The sequence below is a fragment of the Oncorhynchus tshawytscha genome, linkage group LG10, assembly GCF_018296145.1.
Source record: "Oncorhynchus tshawytscha isolate Ot180627B linkage group LG10, Otsh_v2.0, whole genome shotgun sequence".
Taxonomy (NCBI): Eukaryota; Metazoa; Chordata; class Actinopteri; order Salmoniformes; family Salmonidae; genus Oncorhynchus; species Oncorhynchus tshawytscha.
The window spans coordinates 15,266,860-15,290,884 of NC_056438.1; the positions used below are offsets into that span (position 1 = coordinate 15,266,860).

The window sequence follows — 24,025 nt, forward strand, 5'->3', positions numbered from 1 at the left end:
CACATCAACCCAAGAAACAAGAAAGAATCCTCCTTAGCTGTCACAACCCTGCGTGATTTGGTCTGTAGCCATGAACTGCTTTGAAAGACTGGTCATGGCTCACATCAACACCATCAATCCCAGAAACCCTAGATCCACCCCAAAAGATTTACAGATGATGGAGTCTCTATTGCACTCCACACTGCCCTTTCCCACCTGGACAAAAGGAACACCTATATGAGAATGCCATTTATTGACTACAGCTCAGCGTTCAACACCATAGTGCCCTCAAAGGTCATCAATAAGCTAAGGACCCTGGGACTAAACACCTATCTCTGCAACTGGATCCTAGGCTTCCTGACGGGCCGCCCCCAGGTGGTAAGGGTAGGTAAAAACACATCCGCCAGCTGATCCTCAACACAGGGGCCCCTCAGGGGTGTGTGCTCAGCCCCTTTCCTGTACTCCCTGTTCACTCATGACTGTACGGCCAGGCACAACTCCAACACCATCATTCAATTTGTCGATGACATTAACAGTGGTAGGCCTGATCACCGACAACGATGAGACAGCCTGTAGGGAGGACGTCAGATGCCTGGCTGTGTGGTGGCAGGACAACAACCTCAACCTCAACGTGATCAAGACAATGGAGATGATTGTGGATTACAGGAAAAAGAGGACTGAGCACGCCCCCATTCTCATTGACGGGGCTGCAGTGGAGCAGGTTGAGAGCTTCAAGTTCCTTGGTGTTCACATCACCAACAAACTAAGATGGTCCAAACACACCAGGACAGTAGGGAAGAGGGCACGACAAAGCCTATTACCCCTCAGGAGACTGAAAAGATTTGGCATGGGCCCTCAAATCCTCAAACGGTTCTACAACTCCACCATCGAGAGCATGGTTGCATCACTGCCTGGTATGGCAACTGCTCGGTCTCCGACCGCAAGGCACTACAGAGGGTAGTGCGAACGGCCCAGTACATCACTGGGGCCAAGCTCCCTGCCATCCAGGACCTCTATACCTGTCGGTGTCAGGGGAAGGCCCTAAAAAGGTCAAGGACTCCAGCCACCCTAGTCATAGACTGTTCTCACTGCTACTGCACGGCAAGCGGTACCGGAGCGCCACGTCTAGGTCCAAGAGGCTTCTAAACAACTTCTACCCCTAAGCCATAAGACTCCTGAACATCTAGTCAAATGGCTACCCCCCCTCCCCCCTTCACACCACTACCCCTCTCTGTTGTCATCTATGTATAGTCACTTTAAAAACTCTACCTACATGTACATACTACCTCAACTAACCGGTGCCCCTGCACATTGACTCTGTGCGGGCACCCCCCTGTATTTATTGTTTCTGCTGCTCTTTAATTACTTTTATCTCTTATTCTTATCCATTATTTTTTTAAACTGCAATGTTGGTTAGTTGCTCGTAAGTAAGCATTTCACTGTAAGCTGAACACCTGTTGTATTCGGCACATGTGACTTATTAAATTTGATTTGGTTTTGATTTGATTTGAATCCTGGAAATGGAACAAAGTTTTTGACAAGATGGCCCAGAGAAAGTCAGCTGTTCCCAACCCTTCCATTGCCCCATTCTTCCAAGATCTCACTGAGTTTGAATGAAGTCCTCTAGTGAGGTAAGTACACACGCACACACACACACACACCACACAACCTTGATATGTCCCTTGCCAGCTGTATTTCTACTTGTAAATATCTTCACATAACTCTAAACTTAATCACTTTACTCCAACTGAAATCCAGATGACCAAAACATAAATATAGATCCTAGATCAGTGCAGAGGGACATTCCGTTTACTCCGGCTCATGCAGCTTGGTACTTATGGTCTGCACTTTGAGAGATCTTCTGTACACCAATCAAGCTGCATTATGATTCTTTTTGAAAGACCTCAAAGGTGAACCGGAGTACCTTTGGATAGTTCAAGTTAGAGCATACATGTCAGCAAACAGCATGGCGCAAGCAGATGCGACCCAAGTCAGCTCGTTCAGCATTTACACACCTTCAATGGAAAGAGTCCCCTTCTTTCTGTCAGACAAATATTGCTATGGTGGTCTGCTTCAGCTTCGTCTCAGCCTTACCTTTCTGAGTGTCCTGCAAAAGAAAACAAAGAAAAAATTAATTTTAAAAAGGACAGTGCATTCTCTGATCTTGGAAGTAACAAATAATCATATAGTGTGTACACCTCACTAATGAACAGGGAACATATTTAAGAATATTGCACAATTTCATAAAATGACTTGGAATGGGAATTAATATTGAACAAATATCCTTACCAGGTACTATTTTATCAGGTGTTCAACATCTTCACCCAGGTACATGAGCGTTTTCAGTAAGTATTCTCTTCAGGTGAAGATGTCCACACACTGTAAACTCCAATTGGTGTGCTGTTATTACTCAAAATGTTTGTGGCACCCATTACACTACCATATCTAAGTACAGTTACTTGAAGTGATTTATACTGAACAAAAATATAAACACATGTAAAGTGTTTGTCACATGTTTCATGAGCTGAAATTAAAGATCCCAGAAATGTTCCACATTCACAAAAAGCTTATATCTCTAAAATGTTGTGCACAATTATGCTTACATCCCTGTTAGTAAGCATTTCTCCTTTGCCAAGATAATTCATCCATCTGACAGGTGTGGCAGATCCAGAAGCTGATTAAACAGCATTACACAGGTGCTCTTTGTACCGGGTACAATAAAAGGCCACTGTAAAATGTACAGAGTGAGAGAGACAACATACTGTATCACTGCGGTTTAAGAATATCAAGGTGTCAGATAGGGGGCACTACAATGTCAAGGTGTCAGATAGGGGGCACTACAATGTCAAGGTGTCAGATAGGGGGTACTACAATGTCAAGGTGTCAGATAGGGGGCACTACAATGTCAAGGTGTCAGATAGGGGCACTACAATGTCAAGGTGTCAGATAGGGGGCACTACAATGTCAAGGTGTAAGATAGGGGGCACTACAATGTCAAGGTGTCAGATAGGGGGCACTACAATGTCAAGGTGTAAGATAGGGGGCACTACAAATGCCAAGCTAGCTATTTGGATTGGATTCAAGAACCAGCCGTTATGCTACAGGTTACACGTAAGTTAAGACAAAGTATTTAGCAAAGCTAAACTTCTTAATTCAGTGTGGTGCTTACTGTAATTCAGTGTGGTGCTTACTGTAATGCAGTGTGGTGCTTACTGTAATGCAGTGTGTCTGGTACACAAATCATCAACAATGATCCGTTATGATATGGTAATACTGTTCTTCTGCCCATCTTGAGCAGAGCAGGGCAGTGTCCCCAGGATCTCCATGAGGAAGCACCACAGAGTGTTCATCCAGCTCAGCTGTAGCTCAGAGAACTGGTACCCAGAGCCTCACATGCTGTGGACGGATAGCAGTGGGAAGGAGATCACCTCAGCAGAGACAGAGAGACCCAAACAGTAGGACGCGGTGACTTGTACTTCATCACCAGTCACATGAGAATAGGGATGGACCAACTGGAGGGGGTCACATGTGTGGTGATGTCAGAGTACCGGGGAACCAAGATGGAGTCTACACTGCAGATGACTGGTGAGTTGAGGCACTGGATTGTATTGTCAGCTGATTATCTAGGTCCTTTTTGTAATGAAGTTTATCATGCTTAAGTTTGGTACATGTGGTGGTACACTTAGTTGTCATTTGACCCTGATTGTTTCCTATGGAGGAGCTTTACCTCAGCAGTCTGCCTGACTGGGTTTACAGTATGTTAGGCCCAAATACGTTCAGTTACAGATAAAGGCCTAGTACATACCGTAGGTTCACTTAGAATCTAAATTGACACACACAAACCGCACCTCGCAGACATTGTATTTGGATAGTGACAAGAAAATCACACAGATTCTACAGTGACGTTTTTCTTTAATTTATTCAATGTGTACAGTTGGGTATTTCACAAATGTCGATATTATTACTATTATTACATTATGTCATTGTTGTGTGACATATTTTGTCTAGAACATAAAAATATATATTTCTTCACTTCCAGTTTGTCAGGAGAAAAATAAGTAATTCAGTAAGATCTGGCAGATACTGTACATGATGCAACACATTTGTGATTCATTTTGGGGACAAAACTCCCATTTCTATTTGTGTTACAGTACATACAAAGTTTATTAAGTGAATTAACATGATTTTTTAAGCAATTGAGGCTTAATTTGTTTAAAAAAATATTTATTTCACTCTTTTCAATTCCAAGAGTTTTCACTAAATCCATTTTCTGATTAGATATCATTAAAGATGAAGAGAAAGCAAGTTCTTGCAGAAATCACCAAAAAAGATACAGTCCTTGTTAAAAACAATGCTATGAGTATACACAGTATTATAAATGATAGTTACCATCATTTCTTACATCAATGCCCAGTACTTATTTAAATAGTATTGAGCATTGATGTAAATATGGTTATGTATACAGGACTTACTGGAAACATTTCTGGCTTTTATGTTATTTGGCTAAATAAATGTTATTTATCATTTTGTTTACCATACCGTTTAGATGTCTTTTCCGTCATAGTTTGGAGTCTATTTGTTGATCATGCAGTTGATTTCAAACCAACCACTTTCTTTTCACACACACACACACACACACACACACACACACACACACACACACACACACACACACACACACACACACACACACACACACACACACACATGCACACAAACAAACACACACACACACCAGAGTGTTTTATAAAATATATATATATATATATATATATATCTTTTTTCAAAATATTACTTATCATATTTTATTATATGCTTTTTAAATATATAATAGTTCTAAAGACACTAAATATGTTTTTAAGCATTTGGATTACCAGCTTATGATGGGGGGTGTTGAATCGATCCAGAGAACAGCTACTGGATACTATATTATCCAGAGAATGGCTACTGGAGCATGTTATCATCATGGAGAACTGAGAAGTGTTGATGAGCTTCCCATAGAACTGGAACCTGAGAAGCTGGGAGTGTTAGTGGACTAGTAGGGAGGACAGATACCATTTTTCAACGTGGAGAAGAGGTGCCACATCCACTCCTTTTTGGAACATGGACTAAGATAGTCTATCTTTCTTTGGCCCTAATGAAATGTGGAAAGAGTAACTCAAAATCTTTGCATAAATGCATAAATGTATTTTGGGAAACTTCATATAAAGATGAAAATGTAAATGATCATTTATGCTCATCCATTAAAGCTCCACATCTTTAATTTGTAAAAATAAAATAAAAGACTGTTCCACAACTCAGATTCTCTTTAATTGAACAATTTTACAAAATATAAGTATTGAGTGACTGTATTGTTTGTAGTGTTGTAATGTAGTTCTGTAATATTCTTTCACCTGTATCTAATCGACACCATTCTGTATCGACACCATTCTGTATACTTCCGGCCCTTCTTTGGACACTGTGTTAACAACCCTCCAGGCAAGCTTCAATGCCATACAACTCTCCTTCCGTGGCCTCCAATTGCTCTTAAATACAAGTAAAACTAAATGCATGCTCTTCAACCGATCGCTACCTGCACCTAACCGCCTGTCCAACATCACTACTCTGGACAGCTCTGACTTAGAATACGTGGACAACTACAAATACTTAGGTGTCTGGTTAGACTGTAAACTCTCCTTCCAGACCCATATCAAACATCTCCAATCCAAAGTTAAATCTAGAATTGGCTTCCTATTTCGCAACAAAGCATCCTTCACTCATGCTGCCAAACATACCCTTGTAAAACTGACCATCCTACCAATCCTCGACTTTGGCGATGTCATTTACAAAATAGCCTCCAATACCCTACTCAACTAATTGGATGCAGTCTATCACAGTGCAATCCGTTTTGTCACCAAAGCCCCATATACTACCCACCATTGCGACCTGTACGCTCTCGTTGGCTGGCCTTCGCTTCATACTCGTCGCCAAACCCACTGGCTCCATGTCATCTACAAGACCCTGCTAGGTAAAGTCCCCCTTATCTCAGCTCGCTGGTCACCATAGCATCTCCCACCTGTAGCACACGCTCCAGCAGGTATATCTCTCTAGTCACCCCCAAAACCAATTCTTTCTTTGGCCGCCTCTCCTTCCAGTTCTCTGCTGCCAATGACTGGAACGAACTACAAAATCTCTGAAACTGGAAACACTTATCTCCCTCACTAGCTTTAAGCACCAACTGTCAGAGCAGCTCACAGATTACTGCACCTGTACATAGCCCACCTATAATTTAGCCCAAACAACTACCTCTTTCCCAACTGTATTTAATTTTAATTAATTTATTTATTTTGCTCCTTTGCACCCCATTATTTTTATTTCTACTTTGCACATTCTTCCATTGCAAAACTACCATTCCAGTGTTTTACTTGCTATATTGTATTTACTTTGCCACCATGGCCTTTTTTGCCTTTATCTCCCTTCTCACCTCATTTGCTCACATTGTATATAGACGTGTTTATACTGTATTATTGACTGTATGTTTGTTTTACTCCATGTGTAACTCTGTGTCGTTGTATCTGTCGAACTGCTTTGCTTTATCTTGGCCAGGTCGCAATTGTAAATGAGAACTTGTTCTCAACTTGCCTACCTGGTTAAATAAAGGTAAAATAAATAAATAAAAATAAATAAATAATATCTAGTAAACCCCTCAAGCTCTGAGAACTGTTGACAGGTAAGAGGTAAGACCACAACCAAAATACTTTATAAAGGAATAGCAAATGTGTCTGAGTAGTATCTTATCTATAGATGAACATGTACATTCTAAATTCTGCTAGCGTGAGGCAAACCAGGGATAAAGAAATAAATAACAAAGTAGGTCCTCTTGTTGCTATAGCAACCTTAGTTCAACACAACAACACTTACTGATTTTATGCTCTTGGGGAGGTTAAAAGAGGCATAGTTCAGCCATAATCAAAGTGGAAGTTGTATCTCTTTAATGGAAGCTTGAAGGAATCATTTTTGCTATAATAACCTTCAAGCCTCAAAGTCTCATTGTGGTTAAACAATTCTCTCATTGTTATAAGAAGCTCTGGGGAGAATATAACGTTTATTTCATATCTGAAACATACACTCCGTTATAGCTCCGTGCTCTGTTTTCTGCATTCAGGTAAGAGGTTCTAGTTAATTCATTCATTTCTAAAAGCTTATCTTTATCTATTGCGAAATCATGTGATATGTAAAGTACATGTAATAATACTTTGAAATGTCTTGATGGTTTAATTGTATAATACCGTATGAACAAATACATACATAACATTTATTGTATGTTAGTGGAATTCTAAATTCCTCTGTATTATTTCCCAATCAGAATTAATTACTCCGTCAATGCATTCTATGGGATTGTAAAACCCATATTATTATAGGAATGGACAGAGCCCCAGTCTTAAACTCAGGTAAAAGCGTTTAATTCAAGAGAGTACTGACTCAAAATACAAAGAACATTACATTTTAAAGAGAGAACATAAAATGACGTCATCAGTTTCTCACACCCTCTCCGATCCACACAATAGCGCAGTGTCTTCAGGTCTGGAAATTGTCTTCTACTCCCCTCATAAAACAAACATTCCAATCTGTCTAAAAAGACATCTTCTCCTCCACTAATGGAACATCAAAGAACATTCTTATCTGTCTGAAAAGATATGCCATCCCTCTCCCTTAAACCCGCAAGGTACAGACAATTAATTCGTTTTACTTACATTTTCAGTCCTAGTTTAACCAAGAACCCATACATTTCATACCACAATATAATAGTATTAACATAAATGGTTCTAATTTAAATGTATACATAATTAATCATTTCAACTATAATTTCCTCCAACATTGTACCTCAGAAGTACTGCAGTGCTTAATTTGTAAACCGGGAGGTGCTGCGACAAAAAGTGAGCGCTAGAAGGGGGTGACTTGGAGAGTTCTGAGCTACGCATGAGAAAAAAGTCACCTTTATGAAAAACCTTTGCATGCATATCATCGCATTTTCGTAGTGGCACAGAGCAGTAGAGTAGAGACAGAAGTTGCACACATGGTGCATTTTGTTTGTAGCCTAAGGTCCGGGAAAATGTTTTAAAAACGCATTTCGTGCAATTCTATGTAATTTTACCTGACTGGAGACTTTGTCAGAATCATTTTTAATACCGGACAAATTATCAAAATGGCAGGCTACTTTGACACTGACAAACTGAGAATCTGAGATCAATAAAAACGACATTGTCTTGAATCCATCAATAGCCCAGGCCTAGGTTAAATAAAGGTTAAATAAACAAATACAAATAGTTGTGTGGAGACACATTGTAGGCTACAATATGAGGAAATGATGTCTTTAAAATGTGTTCCAGTTTCACTGACACACCCCCTGGGCTGGTCAAGGAGAAAAAGGACTGGGTACTTGGTGTTACCAGGGCAACAGCTAACAGGAAAGGACAGATGGTTCTCAGCCCAGCTAATGGCTTCTGGGTAATCGGGATCTCCGATTGCAAAGACTTTACAGCATTCGTGGATAATGATGATGTCCATAAGGAAATAATTCCACACCGAGTGGGTATCTATGTGGATTATCAGGAAGGGAAGGTGAGTTTCTACAATGCAGAAGATAATTCACTCATCTATTCATTCATAAAAGGACCAAGTTATGAGGATGATATCCGCCCACTTTTCTCACCCTGGAATAACGATGCAGATCCAATCACAAGTTTGTCCATTGAAACAACTAAACAATCTAAATCATCTGAAGCATTAAGGATCACCTCTACATCAATCAATAGGTTACTTTATTGTGTTGGAGAGCTAAACTTGAGTAATGATTGACTAATGGTGGTCAATCACTAATGATTGTCACATCAGTAATATTTACACATTTGCTTGAAGTTGTTTAAATTGTATGATACTTTTTTGCTTATTATAGAAATGTGTTGCTTTCTCACATTGACTTTATATTTGTTGTATTTGACTTGAATAAAATTGAACAGCTATTTCAATTGTTTTTCTCAAACCACGAGGATATTGTCAGAGAAATCATGCATAATGCATAGGTAATGTTATGCCTCCCTTCATACACATATACTGTACACTGTATTGATTTGTGAAAAATGTAATATTGCTTTTAAGACTTGGATGTGTATCAGTTTATTCCTTGTGATCATGAGGGTCAATCAGTTTATGCCAGCTCTTACATAACAATGTATAGACTGGGAAGGTGTGTAATCAGCCATTGGTAAGCACAACTCTGCATCAGAGGCCTTTACAATGTCAAGACGGCTATTCTGGGACCTCATTAATAAAATGTTTGCACACACAGATTTGATTGTAAAGTGTGCATCTAAGAAAATCACCAAGAACAATGGTATTTATAAATCGTGAACCTGACATGCAAATATGGAGTTTACATAAATTCTGCATGATATTTTTTTGCAACTAACACAACCTTATTTATGGGTGTAGACCTTATTATAAAGGACATATGTCTCATATTTTAATAAATCTTAATAAATGTTCCTACAGAGAAATGTAAAAATAAATAATATTTTGCAAATGAGGCCTCTGTGACTTTAAACAAATATCCACTAACATACAAGGACTTTGATCAGTTCATGACACATTTTAAAATGCCTTTTATTATTGCAATAAAAAGTTTTTACATTTTTACAGATTTTATCACATTGAGTGCAGTGAGTGAAAAGCTTTTTTTTAACACATAATTACAGTGAGTGAGTCAATTATTCTATATTGTCATACAGTACTAAAAACAACTAAGACTTTATATTTAAATAGATTAACACTGAGAGCACAAAACATTAACAACTGCTCTTTCCCGATCCCTTATTGATGTCACTTGTTAAATCCACTTCAGTCAGTGTAGATGAAGGGGAGGAGACAGGTTAAAGATGGATTTTTAAGCCTTGAGACAATTGATTGTGTATGTGTGTCATTCAGATGGTGAATGGGCAAGACAAAATATTTAAGTGCCTTTGAATGGGGAATGGTAGCAGGTGCCAAGTGCACTGGTTTGAGTCAAGAATTTGCAGCGCTGCTGCGTTTTTCATGCTCACCAGTTTCCCGTGTTTATCAAGAATGGTCCACCACCCAAAAGACATCCAGTGGGAAGCATCTAGACACCTTGTAGAATGAAATGAGGCTGTTCTGACGGCAACATTAGGAAGGTGTTCTTAATATTTGTACACTGAGTGTATATTCTACACTTTAAAACTAACATGTGTAAAAGCTACATTATAGGATTTACATTTTCAGCTTTAAATTAAGTATCTATAATAAGCTTTGAGTTTTAAACACCTTGTTTTTCAATGACTTTGTCATCTTCCTTTATTTACACTAACAGTTCTTGGAGGTTGAGGGTTTGTCTCTTTTTACCACAGGTGAGATTTTGAGTTCCTCTTTACAATCAATCAAAGGACCAAAGAATGGATAGAGTTTCTTAGTAAACTTGCCACAGAAGGAGTGTATGTGGCATTTCTTCTCCACGTTGAAAAATGTTATCTGTCCCCCTTCATAGTCCATGAAAACTCCCAGCTTCTCAGGTGTCAGTTCAATGGGAAGGAAAGTGGAAGACGGTTCAACTGTTTTCAGTTCTCCATCTTTGTAACATATGCTCCAGAAGCCAGTATCTGGATACATTTGGATGTTGTCTCTCTTCTCTGTTTCCTGAGCGATCCCAACACTCCACTGGCTCTTCTTCCCCAGGTCAACCTCCCAGTAATGTGTACCTTTGTCATATCCTTCCTTTCCCAAGACACATTGATTATATTTAAACTTGTTTTTAGTGCCTTTGCATTTTTCTTCTAAATTCTCAGCGGCCTCTTCTTTGCCTACTTCCTCAACCTTCAGAGTACCTTCGTTGTTTTGTCCTTTTTGCTTTTTCCAGTTAAAAAATCCCATTTTTTTTGTCTTTGTCTTTTCCTGAAACATTTAACCCACTATTTTCTGTAGGTTTTCCTCCAAAACGCTCTGTGTCTTCTTCTTTGTTTTCTTCTTTAAACTTCATGCTGCCGCTTCCTTTGCCTTTTTCTTTGAAATTCTCACAATCCTTTATTTCTTTTAATTCAACAAATTTGAGACATTTGTTATCATCAGATAAAGAGAGTTTGACATGTGCAGTGTCAGCGTCGAATGTCACATCCACTGAAAAAAACGTCAATGTCATTTTTGTTTCAATGTTAAAAATAATTCTGATATTTTAACACAAGATATAAATCCAATAACATTAGCATATTTCAACATGCTATGTTTGTTCTAAAAATTAATTAGCATGACCATTGAAAAAACAATACAATTTATTTGAATTTATGGTAGGCAATGTGATCACGTTAATGTTAAAAAGATAAAATATCAAACATTGTTATTGAATTGAATCTTATTTGTGGTTGGAAATGTGATCACATGTTAAAAATGAAACATACAATGATATAGGCGTGTGTGTGTGTGTGTGTGTGTGTGTGTGTGTGTGTGTGTGTGTGTGTGTGTGTGTGTGTGTGTGTGTGTGTGTGTGTGTGTGTGTGTGTGTGTGTGTGTGTGTGTGTATTCTATTAGTGCCAAACTAATGACACATAGACACATGACACATATGAAATATAAAAGTGTTCATAATTACCTGCATGATCAACCATCAAGCTCCAAACTATGTAGGGGACAACAAAAGGAATTGATGGAAGTATATATACAAAAGTATTGGAACAGTGACACATTTTTGGTTGTTTTAGCTCTGTAATCCAACCCTTTCGATTTGAAATGATATAATGAGTATGCGGTTATGAGAGTCATTTTGGAGACAATTTGATTGTAAATAAGAATAGAAAATGTTTCTAAACACTTAGTTTTGGTTGTGTTTCAGATCATTTTGTGCTCAATAGAAATGAATGGCAAATAATGTATTGTGTCATTTTAGAGTCACTTTTATAAGAATACAATTAGAAGTGTATAAAAGCACATTTTATTCTTATTTCTAATAAAAGTGACTCCAAAATTACACGATACATTATTTACCATTCATTTCTATTGGGCACAAAATAATCTAAAACACAACCAAAACGAATTGAAAATGTATCCAACAAGTTTGTAGATTCACAAGCTTGATGTACTCATTACGTTCTAGGAATATGGCACCAAATACTAAATATTCGACTACTTTATTCATAAGAATCTTTATGGGTGTCAACAATAATTATCAAAAATGTTGACCTCTTCCTTTTTGACAAAAAAAAGGTAAATCACTTGTTCAACAAAATCTATTTCTCTGAGATATTGTATCTGTATAAAATAATATAATTTCAGGATTTTTTTTAACGTACAATATAGCTCAGTATCTGAATTATTTTTTGAATACAGTTATTATTGCTCATCTTTATCAAGGGTGTCAATAATTGCAGTCCCCTTTAAGAAGTAAGCTTTTCTGCTTATGCATTCTCATTTTGACACCAAACCCACCACTGGTGCACGTGGCCAAAGAGCTCTATTTTCATGTCATCCATAAAATGTAAAAAAACTGCAGTTTGCTAAACTACACTGGCATTTGGATTGGAACCAGTGCTTTGTTCAGATTCCATGAAAATAGAGCTATATGGCCACGCACACCTGTGGTGGGTTTGGTGTCGAAAAGAGAATTAATGAGCAGAAAATAACCCCATAACTACTATAACATATGGTGGATCTTTGATGTTATTGGGTTATTTTGTTCCAAAGGTCCTGGGGCCCTTGTTAAGGTGCAACAGCATCATGAACTTTACCCAGTACAATGACATTTTATCCAAAAACCTGGTTTCCTCTGCCAGGAGGCTGACACTTGGCCGCAAGTGAACTTTTCAGCAAGACAAGCACACGACAATGTCAGTCTCCGGACTTGAAACCCATTGAAAACCCATGGTTTGAATTGAAGAGGGAAGTCCAGACGAACTATATCAAATATCTGGAAGGTTTCTGTATGGAAATCCCTCCCAATGTGTTTTCCAACTAATCCTCACAGGGTGAGGTAATGAAATGTATGGAAAACAGGTGAGTCAATCATTTTTACCTCTGCATTTTTGAGAAAAAAAGTTATTGTTAATCAAAATCTGTTTCTCTGTGAAATTAAATAATATAATTCCTTTGAGCATACAATATTACTCAGTATTAGATTTTTTTTTATCCAATCATTGTTGCACATCTTTATCAAGGGTGTCAATAATTTCGTACCACATTATATATATGAAAACCAAACTACATGGATTATATTATAACGACCCTGGGTTTATAAACGCGGAAATCTACTCTGCCGTATGAGCATGCTTTTGCGATACAGTCGATAGCGCACCGGTCCTCGGGCTCGAAGGTCGAGGATTCGAGACCTGCTCCCTGCTGTTTCATTACATTGGTGTCAGAAGTGATCGGACCTTGCATCCACGACAGTGCGTGTGCTTGGCCGGTGAGCGCGTTCCCGTAAGACATAGAGCCGCAAGCTAGCGCGAGGACGCGCTCCTTGAAAGGAGAGCGTAATGTAAGGACCCTGGGTTTATAAGCGCGGAAATCGACTCCGCCGCACGAGCATGCTTTTGCGGCACATTCGATAGCGCGCCAGACATCGGGCTAGAAGGTTTGAGGGTTTGAGGCCTGCTCCCTGCTATTTCATTACAATATATTTAGATGACAAATCACTTGAAGTTTGTGCAGCATTAATGTGAAAGTAGCCGATAGTTACCAGAGTCTGGGATTGTTTCAGTAATTCCTGTGGAAATACAAAATCATGTTTCTGTATCAATTCACTTTTAATACTTGTGAAAAAAAATAATGGTCCATCAATTGTAAAACACATAATACGTACCCATTAACTTATCCTTATAAGTGAGTTCCTCTGTCTTTTTGATGACCTCTGTAATATACAGTGGAGGAAAGTTGTTATTTTGGTTTGAATTAAAACAGTTTTAAATTATTCATTTTAAGGAAATATTGTATATATTGAAGATAAATATTCCATACCTTGATCCATAGCTTTTAATTTTGTATTCATATCGTCTATTGTAAAAAAATAAAAAATCATATATATTTGTAAATGAGTTCTATATACAGCATATTACTTGATATTTTAATTCCTTGTTGACAATTTCATTTTATTTATTTATAAAGAATGAAACTTGAGATGTTAGTGTTTTCAAAAGTGTTACAAAACTCAGTTAATGCATCTTCCAGTATCGGTTCTTACCCAAAGGCTTCAGTTTTTCTCGAACAACTGGAGGTGAAAATATAATATCATCATTGCACAAAGTACTTGCACAACAGTATTGCATGCAGTAATGAAAGTATATGGAATTTAATTCCAATAACATCTGAAATGGCCTACAACAATGTTGAATCATAGAACCTACTAATAAACGTGGTGATCTATAATTATAACCTGATATCATATTTAAACAACAAGTGAACCCGACCTCTTCTCTGATGGATTAAGGAGAGCACAGATGCAGTGATACACAGCAGTCCCAAAAACACAGGAATCATAAATGCAGAGATATACACCCTGTCAGGCAGACTGCTCATGTAGAATTCCTCTGTAACACAAGCAGGGTTAAAGATTAGATTAGACTACCATTGCAATCAATTAGTCCTGCAAAATGTATGAGGTTCAGCATTCCACATTTTTACAAATGTCACATAATTACACTCAAACCTAATTTTAGTCTTATATAAGATGTACCTTGAGTTGGTAACTTTACACATTATCACCATGATGAACAAACCCTGGACCCTGGACCACTTGTTAAGGGCATTGGTCTACAGCAGGGATGGGCAACTTTGATGGGGGTGTAGGCCACAAAAAACAGAACTCAACTAAAACTAAACATTTTGCCACAAGTTTAGATAGCTGGCCAAAAGACTAACTTACCAATCAAAATGTTTGCTGACATGGGCTAATTGAGTGACTGCTGATGCACAATCAAATTTAGAAATTACACCTTGTGTATTCTATTATTCTAACTCTCAACAGTAAGTTGAGACCTAAAGTTCCTAAACTCACCAGTCATCTGCAGCGCAGACTCCATCTTGGTTTCCTGGTTCTGTGACATCACTACACAGGTGATCCCATCCAGTTTGTCCATCCCTATTCTCATGTGACTGGTTATGGAATACAGGATGCTCCCCTCCTTCTGTTTGGGTCTCTCTGTCTCTGCTGAGGTGATCTCCTTCCCACTGCTGTCTGTCCACAACATGTCAGGCTCTGGGAACCAGTTCTCTGAGCTGCAGCTGAGCTGGATGAACACTCTGTGGTGCTTCCTCATGGAGATCCTGGGGACACTGCCCTGCTCTGTAAAGAAACAGGTGAAATAATAGTTTTACCCTATTGTGAAATCTAAAATACTCTACATTCTGTTGATCTGCTTTGATGATTCTGCACTAGAAAGGAATGGATTAAAATTATCTTCTTACTGAGTAAGTTCATATTTACTTACGTTTAACCTGTAGTACAACAGGCAGTTCCTGAATCCAGTCCATGTAGCTGGCTTGGCATTTGTAACTTCCCCTTTCAGAAGCCATGACATTATTCAGCAGCAGTGACATATTGCCTTTCTCCAACTCCTGAGTGAACACACTCACTCTACCCTCATAGCCTTTCCCCTCTGTTACCTTTCCACCCAAATACAGGTACAGGGGGCTAGCGAATTGTCCTTCCTTAAACCACCTGATATCCATGTTAACAGCACTGGTTTGGGGAGACAGGTGACAGGGAAGGATGACATCATGACCAGCAGAGGTAACTACAGGGTCAGGAGGGACAACAAGCTGCTTATCTGGAGGGAGAGAGGAGAAAGTGTTGCGATATCAGTCTAAAGGACACAAACATAAGAGCGGCTCATATCAGGCAATAACTTATCAAGACATTTACACAAAGTTTACTTTTAACATAGGTGACTATCATACTAATGTATACAGCGTACTACTAATACCAAAGAAATAGACATCTATATTTTTTATCAATAGGCTAACTTATTAGTAAGACCTACTGAATACAACATGATAATAACGTTCAAGAGCATCTTATTGGTGATGCATTTACATATAATAATAAATTGTTATTTAATAAGATGCACAGTGATTTGTAGATCACTCTGCAATCGCCAATCTGCAATTGCAGTCAATCTCAAACAAAACCACTGACACATTTAAATGTGTTTATTATATTTAAGTTGTAGGTAAACATTTACATGGATAAAACATTGCTTGTAATCTTAATTACCTGCAACAGATGAACAGGCATTAAAGAAGATGAGGAATGTTAACAAACAGACTTGCCGGATCAAAGGTCCCATGATGCACCTGACATGGAACATAAAACCAGGTCCTGTTAATCACATGGTTCATTAAGTCTACAAAAATATATATTAAGCTATTAAAAAGTCAAAAGATACCAATATTTTACTTGGTATCACAAAAAAAGAATTCTGTGGGGAGGATATTTAAAATGAATTGACATCCATGTGTGAAAACACAGAAATTAATATCAATGTGTTTTCTCACAAAAAAAGCTATGTATTCTGATGACATATAGGGAAGCTGAGGAAGAAGGAACAATGCCGAAGTCAAAGTCAGAACATTGGATTAATCACAACACTTGGGTGGAGGACTAAAATGAATCTGACAAGATCCAGGATGAATTACCTGCAGCGGCAGGTGTGGTGAAGAGGGCTGAGTTTGAGCCAATAATGATAAGGATGATTCTGGCCCAGTTGGAGTGAGAAGTTTGGAGAGAGTGGATCCTAACCTGCTGGCAGTGTCAGGTTGGGTGGAAAAGAGGTTGGGGACTGCTCATTCGGTGAATGTAACTCAAAGTGGACTTGTGGTGATTTTTAGATTGTTTTTGCGCTCCGGACCACACACCTAAATACAAGAATTCCGGAGCAGGGTGCCATTGAAAGGAGTGATAACTTGGCATTAAGTGTTGAGGAGGAGCAACTGAAATTGACGATTCCTGGTGTATGTGACACCTGCGGTTTGGTACGACGCAGAACCAGTGGAGAGCGTGACGAAACAGAGAAGACTTTGTCTGTCCTGATGAGATTTGATGCAGAGTCTTTACCCGACAAAGTTAAGTTAGGATGTCAAATCAAATCAAACTGTATTGGTCACATACACATGTTTAGCAGATGTTATTGCGGGTGAAACGAAAGGGAGGGCAGACGAGGGCCTTGTATGCATCCCAGAAGTTGGAGTTGCAGTGGTCGAGTGTTTTAGCAGCGCGAGTACTACAGTCAAAGTGTTGATAGAACTTGATAACATTTTCCTCAAATGTGATTTGTTAAAATCCCCAGCTACAATAAATGTGTCCTCAGGATATATGGTTTCCAGTGTGCATAGAGTCCAGTGACGTTCTTTGAGGGCCGTCGTGGTATCGGCTAGAGGGGGAATATACACAGAGGTAGTGTGGTCGGCATTTGATTGTGAGGCATTCTAGGTTGATTGATCAAAAGGTCTTGAGTTCCTGTATGTTTTCACAGTCATACAGTAATAGTTAATCATGAAACATACACCACCGCCCTTCTTCTTCCCGGAGAGATGTTTATTCCTGTCTGTGCGATGAACCGAGAACCCAACAGTTCAATTGCCCTGGAGGGTACGAACAAAGGATCCGATTCAGGAAAGTAATATTCCTGGTCGTAATGTTGGTAATGCTGGTGAGTTACCGCAACCCAGATATCCAAAAGTTATTCCTGGCTGTAAGTAATAACACAAACATTATCTGGCCTAATAATGTAAGAAATAACATAAAAAAATGAAATACTGCAAAGTTGCCTAGGGGCTAGAAGCACGGCTGCCCTCTCGATCAGCGACATTTTACAATGTGTCAGTTATCCCGTGAGAGCTTTTGTCCCGAACCCATTAACGTTGTTGTAGATGTCAAGCTTATGGTGATGTTGCAGCGTTGTGTAGGAAGGAGATTCCTAGATGTGGAAAGTGTGCAGGTGGGCACTAATAAACAAAGGAATGTGTAGTTTTATGTCTTAGCTTTGAGTGTGCCCACAGTGCTGGAAATCGGAGTTGGTCGGTGAGAGAAAGGCAGGTTGAGGTTGCCAGGGTCAGAGTAGTACAGAAGGTGTCATGTGCTGAGGCAGTGAAGGGAGTTGTACAGGAAGATGGGTACATGGCGAGGGATCCTGAGAGGCCAATAAAGAGTGAAAGGAATAATATGTTTCAGTGAGGTGGGTTTCTTAGCGTTCATGTCCATGGTTGTCAACTCTACTTTAGAAAATGGACCGCAACTCATAGAAAACAGAGGTTACGGTGGCAGCTGCAGAGATGTACTTGGGACTGCGAGATTTTTCTGCAGAAGAGTTGCAGGGGGTGTTGAGTGGTAGTGTTCTGCCGTTGGCCTGGTGTAGGATTAGATAGGGTGAAATATTAGATAGGGTGAAATATGGTGGTGGATTTTTAAGGATTTTTTAATCAGTTGGCACGGTAGTTTTTCTTTTTCACATTTTATATCACAAAGTATAATGAATATATACCGTGCCTTTGAAAAGCATTCAGACCCCCTTGACATTTTCCACATTTAGTTAGGTTACAGCGTTCTTCTAAAATGTTTTACATGACTTATTTACTCAATCTACACACAATACCCCATAATGACAAAGGAAAAACTGTTCTTTAGAATTTTTTGGAAATGGAAAAAAAAAAAAAAATGGAAATATCACATTTACATAAGTATTCATACCCTTTACTCAGTACTTTGATGAAGCACCTTTGGCAGCAAATAAATCCTTGAGTCTTCTTGGGTATGACGCTACAAGTGTGGCACACATTTATTTGGGGAGTTTCTGTCAGGTTTGATTGGAAGCATTGCTACCTGTTGGAAGGTGAACCTTTGCACCAGTCTGAGGTCCTGAGCACTCTGGAGCAGATCTTCATCAAGGATTTCTCTGTACTTTGCCTGTTCATCTTTTCCTTGATCCTGGCTAGTCTCCTAGTCCTTGCCACTGAAAAACATCCCCACAGCATGACGCTGCCATCACCACGCTTCACTGTAGGGATGGGTCCATGTTTCCTCCAGACGTGACGCTTGGCATTCAGGCCATATCGTCCAATCTTGGTTTCATCAGACCAGAGAACCTTGTTTCTCATGGTCTGTGAGTCTTTAGGCGCCTTTTACTGAGGAGTGGCTTCCGTCTGGCCACTCTACCATAAAGGCCTGGTTGGTGGAGTGCTGCAGAGATGGTTGTCCTTCTGGAAGGTTCTCCCATCTCCACAGAAGAACTCTAGAGCTCTGTAAGAGGTTCTTGATCACCTCCCTGACCAAGGCCCTTCTCCACCGATGTTTCAGTTTGGCAGGGTGGCCAGCTCTAGGAAGAGTCTTAGTGGTTCCAAACTTCTTCCATTTAAGAATGATGGAGGCCACTGTGTTCTTGGGACATCATGGCATGGTTAATGCTCTGACATGCACTGTTAATTGTGGGACCTTATATAGACAGGTGTGTGTCACGCCCTGACCTGAGTATTCTTTGTTTTCTTTATATATTTTGGTTAGCTCAGGGTGTGACGAGGGTGGTATGTGTGTTTTTGTCTCATCTAGGGTTTTTGTACTGTCTAGGGGTTTTGTAGATGGGGTTGTTTCCATCTAGGTGTTTTTGTAGGTCTATGGTTGCCTAGATTGGTTCTCAATTAGAGGCAGGTGTTTATCGTTGTCTCTGACTGGGAACCATATTTAGGCAGCCATCTTCTTTGGGTATTTCGTGGGTTATTGTCTATGTTATGTTGCTAACCACGCTGTGCTTTGGTCTACTCCATACGACGACCGTGACAGTGTGTGCCTTTCCAAATCATGTCCAGTCAATTGAATTTACCACAGGTGGATTCCAATCAAGTTGTAAAAACATCTCAAGGATGATCAATGGAAACAGGATGCACCTGACCTCAATTTCGAGTCTCCTAGCAAAGGGCATGAATACTTAAGTAAATAAGGTATTTCAGTTTTTTATATTTCTAAAAACCTGTTTTCGTGTTGTCATTATTGGGTATTTAGTGTAGATTGACCTTTTATTTATTTAATCCATTTCAGTATAAGGTTTAAACGTAACAAAATGTGGAAAAAGTCAACAACAAAAAAGAAAGTCAAGGGGTCTTGTAATGTAGACACAAGGAGTCAGAAAGTAGGTGCAGTGAGTTCACTAATAATGTACATCGAGCGATACAAAGCAAGAGAAGCGTCTGACATAGAAACAAATACACTACTACCCGATGACTGATAACAAAAGAGTGCTTTATAATGGGTAAGTAATCAAGGGTGTGATGAAGTCCAGGTGTGAGTGATGATTAGACGCCGGTGTGCATACTGATGGTTGCCAGGTGAGTGTAAAGATGTGTTGGCAGGACCGGTGGTTTTCCGGCAACGTTGTGCGCCGGAGCGGGAGTTGACGTGACAGGTCTGAGTACTTTCTGAATGCACTGTATATCCATTATAGTCTAGCTGGTGGTGGTAATGCAACATATATTGGATGCCAACCACCGTTAAACCTCACCAAAGAAGAAGAAGCAATGTATTACAGACCAAAACAAGGATGTGGTGAATACAAAAATGGTTGCATGTATTAGAAGGTATAAAAATACCTTTTGAGCAGATGACAAGATTACCATCTCTAAATCTATTATTTCCATATCTACAATATTTTTGTATTTATTTTTTGTTGCAGAATGCTGTATATGCATTGTTTAGCTGAGATGGAATGTTTGTATCCTATATATTTGACTGTGATATGTGGTTAAGATGATTGCACTTACTGTAAGTCACTCTGGGTAAGAGCATCTGCTAAATGACTAAAATGTCAAATGTAAATGTTTTACATACAGTACAGATCTCATATTACTCTATTGAATACTATTTATTTATGATGTGACAAATGTATAATTTGTACAGTTTATATAATATTTTTTGCTATTTGTTACATTTGACTTTGTATAACCTAACCGTACTACTTTGTTCCCTGAGAGTGAGGAGGATATATAGCATTTTGTACCAATAAAAAAAAGATTATTTGAATCTGGAATGTAACCCATCAAGTGATATACATTTGTTTAAAATCTGTCTGTGTAACGGATGTGAAACGGCTAGCTTAGTTAGCGGTGCGCGCTAAATAGCATTTCAATCAGTGACGTCACTGATAGTAGTAGTTCCCCTTGCTCTGCAAGAGCCGTGGCTTTTGTGGAGCGATGGGTAACGATGCTTCGTGGGTGACTGTTGATGATGTGTGCAGAGGGTCCCTGGTTCGCGCCCGGGTATGGGCGAGGGGACGGTCTAAAGTTATACTGTTACATTGGTGCCGTGACCCGGATCATTGGTTGCTGCGGAAAAGGAGGAGGTCAAAAGGTGGGTGAGTGTAACGGATGTGAAATGGCTAGCTAGTTAGCGGTGTTCGCGCGAAATAGCGTTTCAATCGGTGACGTTACTTTCTCTGAGACCTTGAAGTAGTAGTTCCCCTTGCTCTGCAAGAGCCGTGGCTTTTGTGGAGCGATGGGTAACGATGCTTCGTGGGTGACTGTTGATGATGTGTGCAGAGGGTCCCTGGTTCGCGCCCGGGTATGGGCGTGGGGACGGTCTAAAGTTATACTGTTACATATGTCACATCAATCTCTTTCAGAATTTCTTGAAACAATAAAAGTGAATTTACTAACATTTCTGAAAATGGATATATAGCGTTATGGAATGAAACTCATCATATGCGTTTATAAATGAATGGATAGAAATTGTTACCTGAACGCTGCCACAGCAAGTTTAAAATGGAGAGTCTGTTGAGAATCAGTCAAACTCTTTCCTTTTCTCCGTAGAGCATTTTATTACAATGATTAATGTTTAACCATCAATGGACTTTGGATATCCTTGAGCAATCAATGTGTCGGGAGCTTCCAACGTTGAGCTGAAATGGGGAATCATAGAAAACAACAGGTTAAATCGAATCCAACAAAAGTGTGGAATGGTTTGAAGAAACTAAGGTTCAAGCAGGTGGGTTTTAAAGTTAGAATGCCTTTATTTACTATGCATAGACCATAATAAACACCAACTTGTATATTAAGTTCACTTTTGCATAACTTAACTTCCAAATATGTGGTTTAGAGGCTCCCTCTGGAGGAGTCTGAAGAGTGAAGGTGAGAGCAGTCATGACTAAACAGATCTAAACAGATTTGCATAGTGCCACTGTAATGGGGAAAGTACCCAAATTCACCAGTAAAAACCTACTTGAATAAAAGTTGAAAAGTTTGTTGTAAATATACTTCAGTATCTAAAGTAAATGTAATTGCTAAATGATACTTCATTATCAAAAGTAAATGTAATTGCTAAATTATACTTTAGAATCAAAAGTAAAATAATTAATCATTACAAATTCCTTATATTAAGCAAACCATAGAGCACCAATTTCTATTTTATTACATTTCCGGATATCCAGTGGCATCCTTCAACACTCAGACATAATTTACACACAAAGCATGTCTTTAGTGAATCTTCCAGATCAGAGGCAGTAGTGATGACCAGGGATGTTCTCTTGATAAGTGTGTGAATTAGACCATGTTCCTGTCCTGCCAAGCATTCAAAATGTAACAAGTACTTTTGGATGCCAGGTAAAATGTATGGAGTAAAAAGTACATAATTTTCTTTAGGAAAGTAATGAAGTAAAAGTTGTCAAAAATAGCAATAGTAAAGTACAGATACCCACAAAAACTACTTAAGTAGTACTTTCAAGTATTTTTACACCACTGGGTACTTTATAGGTAAGAGAGAGGAGGTCAAAGGCCTATCCAATTTGCTCCATTAATTACCCTTGTGTAAATGAGTAACCTAGCCTGTAGTCTGGCATCCCAGACATCACATACTATCCTCATATTCTAGAATGAATGGTCAAGAGGCTCCCTCTGGAGGCTGATTCAGTCTAGAGACTAAGTTACACATTAACTCTGATATTTGGCATGACAGTCAAGTAGTTCAGTGTGAATGAGATCACTGAGGTTGATTCTTGTTGACATTTTTTAAATGTTACATTCTAGTCTCAGTAGGTAGCACCAAGGTTTTGGTTTCAGGTCCACATTCAAACACAAAAGTGTACAAAAGATGATAAAACAAGATTACAACAAATGACTGTTAATCATCATGTTACTCATACTGTTAATAAGTGACTTCTGAGTCTGAGTAATATTCCTTGTCTCTAACAAGAATAGGATGCTCGTATCAGGACAACTGAGTTACATCCTTATGCAAAATTAAACCAAATACTCATTTCAAATCTCATGTATATTCTACATCAATAAAATAAGTGTTTTCATCAGTCAATCTTATGAGGTGGGGTTAACGGGGAGACCCTGTGATATAATAGACATCCAAGTGGTAAATTGTATTTTGTTATAAAGAAAGGACTCATCTTTTTGCTAATGCACTTCACAGCCAAAATAATACTCAAATATTTCTGTAAACTCTACAAAGTTGTGTTCTCTGAGTAGGCTGATACCCCATGTCACGAGTGCACAATCTCTAGCTTAGACTGTACAGTCCAAGATGTATGTTGAAGAAGCATAATAGGCTTTATAGTCAAAGTCACAGTCAAAGTCCTGCAATAAGAGCTAAGATGCTAATATTTGTGTAAACTCTACAAGGTTGTGTTCTGTGAGTGTCACTGAGTAGACTGATACCAGGTGCTTAATGTGTAAACCGGGAGGTGCTGGAACATATAGTGAGCGTGAGAGGTTGGGGGGTTATCTGCTGGAACACGTTGAGAAAAAAAGTGTCAAACACAACATTGCAGCCAAGTAGCCTACTATCTATGGTGGTGAAAAGGACACCACTCTCGCTAATTAATTTCAAGCATTTTAGACGTCACTGCAGTATCCCCACATACTTGTGTATAGCTACAGGGTTTACACATGTCGGAATTTCCTAAAGCCTAATTTTCTAGACATCAATGTACAGCAACATTTTTAGATGACACTGCAGAACACCCGCCAAATCAAATCAAATCACATTTATTTATATAGCCCTTCTTACATCAGCTGATATCTCAAAGTG

At 39.0% G+C, this 24,025-nt stretch overlaps 1 protein-coding gene across 3 annotated transcripts; it reads right to left on the bottom strand.

The window, feature by feature from the left end:
- Positions 1-9,902: 9,902 nt before the first annotated feature.
- Positions 9,903-22,046, bottom strand: LOC112246448 (butyrophilin subfamily 2 member A1). 3 transcript variants are annotated; one of them, XM_024414765.2, is made up of 11 exons: positions 21,728-21,916; positions 16,226-16,305; positions 15,441-15,779; positions 15,008-15,295; positions 14,421-14,540; positions 14,195-14,221; positions 13,972-14,007; positions 13,817-13,864; positions 13,694-13,720; positions 11,615-11,641; positions 9,903-11,145 (listed from the first exon to the last, which is right to left on the bottom strand). In XM_024414765.2, the coding sequence occupies exons 2-11, from the start codon at positions 16,296-16,298 to the stop codon at positions 10,889-10,891; spliced, it is 1,242 nt and encodes a 413-aa protein (XP_024270533.1). In that variant the 5' UTR covers positions 16,299-16,305; positions 21,728-21,916; the 3' UTR covers positions 9,903-10,888. The 3 variants fall into 3 exon arrangements, with proteins under 3 accessions (XP_024270533.1, XP_024270535.1, XP_024270534.1); XM_024414767.2 differs by having other exon boundaries at positions 9,903-11,058; positions 21,728-21,915; XM_024414766.2 differs by lacking the exons at positions 9,903-11,145; positions 11,615-11,641 and adding an exon at positions 11,649-12,969 and having other exon boundaries at positions 21,728-22,046.
- Between the last annotated feature and the right edge of the window lie 1,979 nt (positions 22,047-24,025).

What these genes read in the sequence shown, in the direction of transcription:
- LOC112246448 (XM_024414765.2), bottom strand. Translation starts at nt 16,298, where the DNA reads ATGGGACCTTTGATCCGGCAAGTCTGTTTGTTAACATTCCTCATCTTC. An exon ending in TGCCTGTTCATCTGTTGCAG is followed by an intron (nt 15,780 to 16,225) that starts GTAATTAAGATT and finishes CTCTCCCTCCAG; the next exon opens with ATAAGCAGCTTGTTGTCCCT. An exon ending in TGAAACAATCCCAGACTCTG is followed by an intron (nt 11,642 to 13,693) that starts GTAACTATCGGC and finishes TCCCCTACATAG; the next exon opens with TTTGGAGCTTGATGGTTGAT.